Raw genomic sequence first — 12,096 nt, 5'->3', positions numbered from 1 at the left:
TTGGCATCTACTTAGGGGAAAACTTTGAAAGAATTTCTGAGGCTCCCCCTGGGGTAGAGCTGGCTCTCCCCAGAAGAATCGGCCTTTCAGAGCGTCTTTGCCACATAAGGGCTTGAGCTGGGCCCCAGGCACCAGTTGACGCTGTCTCTCCCCCACGACAGATGGTCAGGCCTTCAATTTCAGCAAGGGATCCTCTGTGGAGCTTCTGCCAGCATGCCGTGCCGAGTGACAGGGCAGCTTAGGGTAACGGGGATCTGGTGTGTGCCCGGCATAGCTTTTGTGCTAACGATGGGCTGCTGACAGGCGCCTTGCCCCTGCTCATCCTGGAGGCAGATCCCCGCTCCCTTGATTCTGTTTCTCTCTGGCAAAGCTGTGTCCTGTTTGCCTGTCTTTCAGAACCCATTTTGGCACCAGATGGACCCCCTCACGGTGGCTAGCAGTTGTCTGACTTGAAGATGCCAGAGGGTGTGCTGACAGCTCCTTCTAACATAACCTGAATCTAGCTGTCGGCTCTGGGCTCAAATGGCTTAAACACACACAGGCGGCAAATATTATCAACCCTGGGGAACAAGGGAGGGGAGAGAATGGCAGTGCCCACTCCTACAATATTTACGTTGCTAGTGTAGAGATAATACTAATAATTCCTCTTGCTTGTACAATTGCTCATATTTACTCTTCTTAGTACAATTGCTGTTGATAGTACAATTAGTGTTCATATCAGTACTGTACTACTTCTGTTCTTACTAAAACTACTATAGCATAATGGCTAAGAACGCAGGCTCCATCCAAATTTGAGTTCTACTCTTTCACGAAAGTATGTGTACCAGGGTGGGATTTTTACGCCATTGTAGACTTCAAGTGCGGGAAAGATGAAGAAGGGAAAATTTCTTTAAATTTTTTTTTTCATTTTATTTTATTTTTTTCATCACCTTTTATCCCTCTTGTACCCTCTTCCACCTCCACCTACCCCTCCCCCCCCCACAATCAGCATACTGTTGTCCAGGTCAATGAATTTTTTCTCTCTTTCTTTTTCTTTTTTGCTCAATCATTCCACCTCCCCAGCCTCCCTGCCCTCTATACTTACAAGAATTTCACTGACTAGCATTTTAATGCATTCTGATATTTTGGGAAATTATTTGAGTCTGAAATCCACAGGCCTACGAGAAAGGGAATGAAGATCTTAAGGTGGCTTTTAAAATTGTCCTTTTCCCAAACCTGGACAGGTGTGGAACATGCAGGTGGCCAACATGAATGCTCTAGAAGGCTGCCTTTGATATCTGCTTCCTTTACTTGATGGACTTTAACAAACCACTGCGACATAAGACATAACTCAGAAAGCTATAGGGTGACCATCGAATTTAGAACGCTTTTGCAAGTTAAAGTGGGCACTATTAATACACTAATACAGCAGGCGACAACTGGAATTGTTTCTGGCAAGGTGGGACCTTTGGTCACCCTAGCAAGTAAAGCCCCTGGGCCTCACATATAGGAAATCTTTGAGAAGCCAAAGGTCAGTATGTGAATCTTACCTACTTCTCATGGGTACTACTAAACTAGGGTATTTTATTTGGAGATGCTAAGTTAAAAGGTGTCTACTGTTTCCTTGTGGTCATTCAGCATGTATTTTGCTGGTTCATAATCTGTGACTTTACAGGGCTTGACTTACATGTTATTAGGGACCGTGAGTAATTCTCAGGCAATTATACTCAATTGGAACCTCCCTTAAATGGGGTGAAGACTTTCTCTCTGCCTGAGTAAGAACCCTTCCTTGGGGGCTTAATGCTTTTGTGAGAGCTGCTGGCAGTACTGAGAGCCGTCCGTGCAGCTGGAATGCCAAGCAAAGGCTAAAGCTTTCAAAGAAATACTGGTTCTAAAACCATTTTGAATATTTCAGAAAACTGGCCTAGGATACACCACCCAGAAGCGACTTACTACTTTTTTCCTTTCTGTGTCAGAACTGAAATGCTAACCACAATCATTTCTTTCTTCACAGGTTCTTCTTGAAATTTTTCCTCAAATGTAACCAAAATTGCCTAAAGAATGCGGGAAACCCACGTGATATGCGGAGATTCCAGGTGGGTCTGTCTTATCTTTCTCAAATCTCAATAATGACATGAATATCAGGAGAGAGAGAGAAAAAAAAAAAAAAGACTGAGGCAGAATATAGAGAGTACGGTTGTTTCCCCAGAGTGGAGAGCAGGTGAGGTTCCTAGTCCCTCAGGGCTCTGCTGTCTAGGAGTTGTTGTTTTTATTAGAGAAGAATTGGGACCACACCACCTGTGTGTGCTGGTTGAGCCAAGGGTGGCTTCCAGAATGGACTCACAGGCTTACACTACTGCAGGTTAAGTGAACTACACAGAAACAATGAATTCTTTGCCTATAAGTTTACAACTGGAAAGCTGGTACCTAAGAGCTTTGTTCTGTTTTTAGAATTTACTACCTTCTTCCTCTCTGTCTGTTCTTCTATCCTTGGAAATTGTTAGTAGCAATTATCATTAAAAATGGACCCCTTAAGAAGCAGGGTATTTCTAGACTGACAGGGGTGACAGTTCTGTTTCAGAAATGTCCTTGTGCGGCTCATGTAAATGTCCTGAAGCATCCATCCAATCTGCCACCATTAAAAACATGAGTGGTATGCTAACCTCACATAATTATACATTTTCTAAAGGAAAAAGAACGTGAGAACAAACGTGTTAACTTCTGAGACACAGAATGGGAGTTGGGTTTTAGTAAAGGTGGCTAAGTTCTAGGTAGGTGCTTCTCAAACTGGAAAGTCAAGAATCCCCTGGGGATCTTGTTAAAATGCTAATTGAGGTCTGGGGGGAGGGGGTGCAGAAATTCTACATTTCTAACAAGCTCCCTAGTGATGCCAATGCCATGGCCATGCTTGAGTAGCAAGGTACTAGCCCCCTCCCGTATTGCTCTCTGTCTAATTTTATGGCTAACTCATTTGCATGGCCAATGTTAAATTTCCCATCAGAATCATGACCCATATAGGTATGGCCATAAGGTCTGTATGGTGCTTATAGTATAAGTTTAGGTATAGTCAGCTTTAAGTAGCTTGAAATGTATGATCTCTGAGAAGCTCTTGAAAATTTTTAACTGCACAGTCTCTGATGGAGAAAGGGAAGGGATGATTCTGAGCATTGATTCTTGAATGTCAAGATCTCTTAATCTCTAAGATGATTGTTTTTTAAAGGGGTGAGACTTATTGGTCTCATGAAAGAATGAATTCAGTGAAAAAAAGAAGACATTCTCTCCTGAGATCTGAAGCATTTCTCTAAAATCATTTTGGCCTTGCCAACTTTTGTCTTAACAGAGATGAATGGGGGAGAATCCCTAAATTCCTAGTTTCCCAGAAAATGTTTCTCCTGGCTAGATTCGGATCCCATTTTGGTAGACTTGGTCACCCTCATTCCCACACAGGACTTTTTGGGTTGCGTTGGAGTCACCTTTAAGGGCAAAACAACACATATGATACCACTAAGTGTGTGTTGCTAAGTGTCTTAAAACGTGGGGGTGAATTTTAGTATAAACTGTTTGGTAGTTTGCTTTGACCTTGAGAGGAGCCATATATCTCGTTTGAACAAGCTTGGGTTAGAAACGAAGCATCTCCAGGCACAAACCAATTCATATCTGACAGACATGTCTAATGGCTTTTGAATACCAGGATCAACTTTGCTGTGTTTCTCAGGGAAGCAGAGCTAGAGATGGACTTTGATGACATTGGGAGCCTAAAGAAAGAGCATTTGTGTAAGACTTCTGGGGACTTGTTTGCCCTCATAGGACCTGCTAGTAAAATGTCTGAAAGCCTTGAATTATAGGAATGTAGCTCTTATGTGAGATGAGAAACCAATTCAGTCTGGTATTTTTGAGACTAGAAAGTTCTACTTTTCAGACAAAAGAGTTACTTTTTGTTTAATAGAAGGCCTACTGAGATGAGGAGATATGAGTTAGATTTCCGGAAAGCCTCAGTTTCCTCAACTGTAAAATAGAGTAAAAATAATGATTCTGCTTATTTTACAACATATGAAGAAAAGACAGCATTTTGCATGCATATGTAATTTATATATGATAAAATAAAATGTAAGCCTTTGGAGAAAATACTTGCAGTAAACTAAAGCTGGGTCATTATTTCAGTACAGGGTTTCTCCAATTTGGGCACAATTCACATTTTAGACTGGTTAATCCTTTGTGGGGAGTGAGGGGTGGGGTTGGGGGAATGGTATGTCCTGTGTTTGTAGTATGTTTGCAGTTGTCACTGGCCTCCACCACTAGATGCCAGTAGAGATACTCCCCTCCCCCCAGTCATGACAAACCAAGATGTCTCCAGGCCTTGTCAAATGTCCCCTGGTTGGGGTGGGAGTGCAAAATTGTTGCTGGTTGAGAATCACTGGTTCAATCCTATACTTGATGATCTCTGGTGGACTCTTCTCGGGGACAGTGCTTTTATCTCAAAGAGCACACTCTTTGTCTAGGCATGAGAGCTGCCTGACACACGTCATACTATCCTTCAAATACATAATGCTTTATCTGAACCATGGCAATGCTCTTTTCTATGATTCTCCAACTGGTCCTAAAGTAGGGGGATGTGTCTCAATAGGGGCAGCTACCTTGGCCACCACAGAGTCAGTGTTTGAGTGGAAGAAAGCTGTATCTCTTTCTATCAGCAATGACAAATTCCTTACTGCATCTCAGATTTAACCTGCTTTGTTCCATCACTCACTCGTTCCTTCCTGGCAGATGATGGACGGAGCCTATGACAGAATGCACACTGACTCCTTTAGTTTTGTATCTGTGTATGGTTATACATTTTATGAATTATCATTTTATGCAATTAGCACATGGTCTTATGCATGTAGGCACATGGGTATTTATGCAATCAGAGAATGGATGAATTGCCTCAATAGAATTCAATTAAAACTTCACATATCGCCAGCACCGGTTTGGCTCAGTGGATAGAGCGTCGGCCTGTGGACTGAAGGGTCCCGGGTTCGATTCCGGTCAAGGGCATGTGCCTTGGTTGCGGGCACATCCCCAGTGGGGGGTGTGCAGGAGGCAGCTAATCGATGTTTCTCTCTCATCAATGTTTCTAACTCTCTATTCCTCTCCCTTCCTCTCTGTAAAAAATCAATAAAATATATTTAAAAAAACAACAAAAAACTTCACATATCTCTTATTCAACCTTTCCATTTTTTTCCTCCAGTCTTGTTTCTTTGCATCATTTCATGCTGGTAGCCACACCATCCTTCTTGAATCCTTCTTTTTCCTTGGATTTCATAACAACATTCATTCATTCTCAGCTCCTCCTAAGAGATGCTCTTGTCTGTTCTCCTATGAATGCCGGTGTTCTCCAAATTTCCTTTTCAGATACAGAACTCTTTTCACTGTATAGGATCTCTGAGTATCTTCTCTACTCCCAGCACCTTAACCACTTTTTCGACACTGAGAATTCTTGAGTCAGGTTCCTCGAGACATGATATCCCATTTCAGACCTAGCTACCAGCTGCCTGCTGGATATTTCCAGGAACTTCAATGCATTGAGCCCCCAAACTCAATATTTTTATTTATTTATTTTTTCCCCTTGTGCTGGTGTCCAAGCTGCTTTCTCTTCCTATGTTCCCTGTCTTGGTTTGTTCCTAACTGCGTCAAGTACTGGGGAGAGAACTATGTATATTCGTGTCTATATCAGTGTGTTCCATATACATGTGTATAATTATACATGTCCTTGTGTGTACCTTGATGTACATTTATGGACATGGGCCATAATGATGATGATAAAGCTAACATTTATTGGGAACTGATGTGAGAGATATTATGCTAAGCATTTTACATGAATTATCATATTTATCTTCACAATATCCCTGTTGGGAATGTGTAAATGTGGATTATGGATTTTACAGATGAGGAAACTGAGGTTTAGAGAAGGTAAGCAAGTTGCCCGAAGTCACACATCTATTGAGTATTGAGGCAGTCTGACTCAAATGTTATCTAAGGTTGTGGAACTATAAAGAACTTGTCCAGAGTCTGTTGGCAGGTACTAAATGAGACAATAAGGAGGTCTCTCAACATCTGAGAGCCACAGTGGCTACCCACAGATATGTGCTGGACTCCCAGCAAAGCTAAGGAGGGGTTTTCAAAAGAGGCATTTGCCCTAATAGAACCTAAAGATACTATCTGGATGAAGAACATTGGAACAGCACCAAAGTTTGCCAAGCAGAGGGTAGAATTGTGTGGAGGGGGAGAAACCTGAGCCTTGTTTCTGAACAGAGCTACAGTGTTGGTTAATTTGTAATTGTATGAACTTTAGGAAAAGAAGCTGTTATTCAGAAGACTGCCTGAGCTTCACATAAGCGGTAGAGTTTTAGGCCAGTTCTCTAGGGTGAGACAGACCCCTTACCCAGATGGAGCCTGAGTAAAGCGGCCCCTCAGTGTAAAGTGGCATCTCAGATTATTCTGTTAAGAATTCTTACTGAAGTTCCCAGATCTTAGGAGTTAACCAGGAGAGGGAGGTTTAGTCTTCCCTGAAGCTATCCTGGCTGATAGAGATGCGTTAGGAGACAGTGGTCAAATGCTTCCTATGAACAAGACTTATAATTTCCATCATTTTTCTCATAGCACACTAAGTGGGAAGCTGGTTTCAAATATTTTTACTAGTATGTTGCTGCTGCCTCCAAGGGGGAGTGAGAGAGTGTCTTTTTGGGCATGAGAAAACTGGTGTACTCCTTATATCTCCCTGTGGCTTTTTCCAGTTATATTGAAACTCTGAGACCTGGAGAGTCTGATTGAAAACTCGCTCTCCTGCCTACGAAGTGGGCTCTTCCCAATTGTCATGGGTGCTCTTTTTCTCTCACCCACTTTATCTGCTTGCCAGGCCAGTCTGGTCTTCATACAGCTGTGCCTAGCGCTTCTCCTCTGAACAGCAATCAGGGTCCTGTGTAGGTGACTGTGGAGGATACAAGAAAGGTTGTTGATCTCTTGACATGTAAAGACATTCTGTCAAGCAAACTCAGCCACACAGCGGCAGAGCTTCTGGTGTGTAAACAGAGACTGCTTAATTACACAGGTCATGTCAATTAGTGTGACCTTAGTGTTTTCAAGAAATTAATCACTTTCCCCTGAGCTCAAGTATGTTCATACATTAAGGCAGTATGGAATAAACCTTGTAGAAAATCTGGTATAATCTTTTTTTTTTTTTTTTTTTTTACAATGGATGTTTTCTTTTGAAATCCCTAGGCTGTGGTTAGGGTAACAAACTTGCTTAGACACGACAGTGGATATAGGCTTCATTCAGTTCTGGTAGGTGAGGGGAGTTGGGGAGAGGGTGGGGCGTAAGCTAGGGATGGCAACAGCTCATGACAGGGGGAAACTCACTGTGACTAAATGAGCCTGTTTCTTCATCTTGACACTAAAAAGATGCTAATGTCACAGGCCTGTGTTAAAACCATGTCACGGGGCTGGTTTTTAACTGACAGGAGCTAGACAAGTCAAGGTTAAGATTTAAATCCTTATCAATAGCATTTCTTGTTGGGGCTGGCAGAATGAGGATGGAGAGGGGAGGAACAAGAATTGGGTACAAGCTGTCATCACAGTCGACACCGTAATACTGGAAGGCTGCGAAGTAAAGTGTACATTTCCAAATCCATCTTATCTCTTCAACTAAGTTTTTCCAGAGGCTATAAAACTATATCTATGTATAAATGTTAGCCCTGTGACTACCTACGAATATAAATGTAAGATGTATTCATTCATTCATTCACTCATTCATGTCTGCATGCACTTAGTGGTATTTATTGATGTGGTAGGTAGTGAGTGTATTGTGATGAATAAGAAAGGCAGAGTGTTTGTTCTAATGAAACTGGTATTCTAGGTGGGGTCTATTACTTAGGGTAATACTAGCTGCTGTAACAAATAGATCAAAGAATACATAATGGCTCATGTACAAGAAAAGGTTACTTCTTGCTCATATAATGGTATAAGGCAGGTGTTGTTGGTGAGTGGATCTTGTCCAGGGAGTGATATGGGGACTTGGACTCCTTTTCGTTTTGTGTCTCCACTGTCCTTTAGGTTCTAGTTGTCTCTATCCACCCAGCTGAAGGCTATAGGGGGCATGGAGAGGGCACATGGACTTCTTAAAAGTCCAGGCTAAGAAATGACCCTTGTCAAATCTGCTCACATTCCCTGGCTGGGAGTCTGTCACATGGCCATCCTATCTAATAATAGACAAACATGGTAATTAACTGTAACTTCACTACCCTTCCCATTGGCTAATCAGGGCGATATGCAAATGAACTGCCAACCAAGATGGCGGCCAGCAGCCAGGCAGCTGAAGCAAACAGGAGGCTTGCTTGCTCCAGTGATGGAGGAAGCCAACGTTCCCCTCCTGCTGCTGCCAGCCTCTGAGCTGCACTCTAAGAAACAATGTTGCAATTATAGAAGCTAAACAAGCTCCAGATACCTGCTTTCAGCCAGCTTCGGCCTCAGAGCTTAGAGCAGCAGTGATGGCAACAATGTTTCAATTATAGAAGCTAAACAAACCCAGATACCTGCTTTCAGCCAGCGCAGCCTCAGAGCTGGAGCCGGGCCTCAGAGCTGGAGCTGGCTCTCAGCTCCAGTGACAGCTATAGAAGGTAAATAAATACCAGAATAATAATAATAATAATAATAAAACAACAGAAAAAAAGGAGAGGCTGGGAGCTTCAGTTGCCCGCCAGCCTGAAAATGGCCCTCAGCCCCTCACCCAGACTGGCCAGGCACACCAGTGGGGACCCCTACCCTGATCCGGGACACCCTTCAGGGCAAACCGGCCGGCCCCCACCTGTGCACCAGGCCTCTATCCTATATAGTAAAAGGGTAATATGCAAACTGACCCTAACAGCGGAAAGACTGGGAATGACTGGTCACTATGACACACACTGACCACCAGGGGGCAGACGCTCAATGCAGGAGCTGCCCTCTGGTGGTCAGGGCGCTCTCACATGGGAGGAGCTCTGCTCAGCCACAAGCCAGGCTGATGGCTGCCAGTACAGTGGTGGTGGTGGGAGCCTCTCTTGCCTCCTCAGCAGCGCTAAGGATGTCCGACTGCAGGTTAGGCCTGCTCCCCGCTGGCAAGTGGACATCCCCCAAGGGCTGCCGGGCTGCCAGAGGAATGTCTGATTGCCAGCTTAGACCCAATCCCTCGGGGAGCGGGCCTAAGCCAGCAGGTGGTCATCCCCTGAGTGGTCCCAGACTGTGAGAGGGCACAGGCTGGGCTGAGGGGCCCCCCATCTCCCCCAAGTGCACAAATTTTTGTGCACTGGGCCTCTAGTATATAATAAGCAAGTGCGGCCTGCAAATGCCTAGTCATACAGCCTGAGAAAAGAGAAAATGGATGTACGCTGAACAATTACCATCAGCTTCCACATGTGTACAAATTTATAATTGCAAATCATTAAAAATTGTAATTATTGCTGTAAAGAAAATTAAACAGGATATTACAAGAGAGAATAACAGTGTGGGGTGGGTGATGGGAATCTACTTTAAAGTAGGTGACCAGGGGAAGCTTGTGGGGAGATAACATTGATGCTCAGAGCTAAAGTATAAGAATAAATTGTCCTGGGAAGTGCCAGAAGAATAATTTGTCCAGAGCAAAGAGAACAGCAAGCGGAATTCATGTTTATCTGAGGGGATGAATAATCGTCCTTCACTTCTTAGTCATTCAGAGTGGAGGATAGAAAATACAAGAAGAAACCACCAGGTTGTGCATCCAAAATTCCCACCAGAAATGTGTGTTCTCTTTAAAATGATGACATGGGAAGCGACATTAAAAGGCAACTCTCTGCCCTTTTTTGGGTGGATGAATTCTATACATTATGGAGGACCCTTGTTATTTATTCAGAAACCCACAGAAACTCTGAATCAATATGTCATAGGGTATCATTAGAGGAGTCTTAAAATACAGGCCCAACCTCTGCACTTTTGGTCTGCTTGGAAAGGCACTTAAATAAAGGCAAAAATATTCTCATCCCTTTTCCTTCTCTCCCACTGTCCCCCACCCCCTGCCTCATATTGTTTTGACAAACAGCACATTTTGCAATTAAATTCTTTACCAAACAGAATGCTAGGGGCCCGGGCTGCAATCACTCTGCTCATACGGAATAATTTCAAGATGTACCACGCTGATTAATTATACTGAAAGCAGCTCTAATGATAGTTTCTGAATCCAGGATTAATTCACAGAACATGGTAAATACAAATGGCGGATTTTCAACCTGATATATTAAACCATTACGGCTTATTGGGCAAATATGTGTCTTGGCATGAGCCTTCTGCTGGGGCTCGGCAGAAAATATGTATCAGTGAGAAGGAATCCTTATGAGCTGGATTTGTTGAGTGGTAGCTCTGCACTTAGAGGAAATAAATTCCTACGTGAAGTATAGCTGCTATTGAAAAAATGTAAAATGCATGAAAAGATAGATATGAAAGTGTTCAGTTTGATCAGTGTTGCCAATGGATATTGGTTCTGAGGATGCCAATACTTATCGAGACTTCCCAACAAAAGATATTATTATATGCTTTCACTTTTTCACTTGTAACTTTTATAGAGCTTTTAGTATGTGTGAAACCCTGTAGGACTCAGTGTTTTACATGTATTATCTGACTTTTTTTTTCCCCTATCGCTCTTTTCCTTGTTACTTTGCTCCAAACAAGCACATTGGCCTTTCTTCTCTTCCTTCATTTCTCTTTCCCAAATATACTGACCTCATTCCTGCTTCAGGGTCTTCGCACTGGCTGTTGCCTCTCCCTGGGAAATTTTCTCACTTCATGGATTGGCTGAATGCTTCTTATTTACTCAGATTTCAGCTAAAATGTCCACTCCTCAGGGAGGCCTTCCTTAATCACTCAATCAACAGTAGCACACCCATTTAGGCATCCCCTTCCCCATTTTATTTTCTTCTTATAACTTTTCATATTCCAAAATTTGCTTTCATTGCTTATTTAATTATTGTCTAAAAACCCTGCTCTGCCCCTGCTAAGAACTAAGCTCTTTGTGGGCAAATACTTCATCTGTCTTGTTCATTGCTACTTCTCCAATACATGGAATAATGCCTGGCAAATAGTAGGCCCACAACTTATTCCTATGATTAAGTGACTTACCTAAGGTTACAAACTAATAAGTCATAAACTTGGTTGGGATTCAAACTCAGGAATGCCTGACCCTGGAATTGGAGTTGTTGACCAATATGCTATTTTCTTCCAATTTCAACATCCATGTGCCATAACCCGTTGGTAGAGAGCACACAAGGCAATTCTGTATGTGTTGGCTCACTGCTGCTTAAAACGGCCAGTGTACACGTAATTGGAGAGCACCAGTTACATGCCAATGACACCGTCAGGAGTCATCAAAAGTATCCTGACCCAGAGAGAGAAAAACACGGTTCAGGTCACCAATGAACTTTTTATGTGTAGCACGTGTCACAGTTCAGGAGACAGAAACTGAGTCTAGTTCCCAAGGATCCAAGTTAATTTCACATAATTATCTGAGGATTTAAAAACATCCATCCTTGTCTTATTCTTAAAAGAAGAGAGAGTTTTTGCCTTGAGCCTTAAAGTGTGGATTTAATTCAGTTACTCACTGCGTATTCTAGCAGTTTCACTCCGTTACATCCTGTAGGTTCATGTGTCCTCCATAATTTTTAATGACTTATTTGGGATCTTTCAACCAGATAGAAGCTAGCAATCAGGCAGGTTTTAGAGAATATCTTATTTCATATCAGTGAAGGATATTTTAAAGGACAAAGTTAATGAAGGCCTTACTACTGCAGACCATTTTTGTGTAAAAATTACTTAAAGTGTAGTCAGTCACGTAGGCACCAGAGGTGTTCACTGGAAGATACCGGGGGAGTCAGAGGGGAGAGACCTGAAGCCAGAAGAATGTATGGAGAGGCCAGAGGCTGCTGTGGGTGAGAACTGGACCTGAAATCTGGAAGTTTCCCTCCAGGCTTGCCTCTGCCGTGAACTTGTCCTATGACCTTGAGGATGTTTTTAAACCTTTTGGGGCCTCAGTTTTGCTATCTGTAAAAGGAAGTGTTGGGCAAATTTGTGGTATCATAACTC

At 42.8% G+C, this 12,096-nt stretch overlaps 1 protein-coding gene across 3 annotated transcripts in view; it reads left to right on the top strand.

Annotated features, from left to right (window-relative positions):
- Nucleotides 1-12,096, top strand: part of EBF1 (EBF transcription factor 1) — a gene marked incomplete at its 5' end in the record, with an annotated part of 391,651 nt that overhangs the window by 243,763 nt on the left and 135,792 nt on the right. For all 3 annotated transcript variants that reach the window (XM_081090864.1, XM_081090863.1, XM_081090862.1), the window contains one exon: nucleotides 1,994-2,075. In XM_081090864.1, coding sequence (XP_080946990.1) covers nucleotides 1,994-2,075 — 82 coding nt within the window. The remainder of the gene's footprint in view (nucleotides 1-1,993; nucleotides 2,076-12,096) is intronic.

The sequence above is a fragment of the Myotis nattereri genome (assembly GCF_964212035.1).
Source record: "Myotis nattereri genome assembly, chromosome: 5".
In the NCBI taxonomy this organism is placed as follows: Eukaryota; Metazoa; Chordata; class Mammalia; order Chiroptera; family Vespertilionidae; genus Myotis; species Myotis nattereri.
The sequence above is the reverse complement of the archived record's forward strand: the minus strand, read 5'-3'. Positions and strand labels throughout refer to the sequence as shown.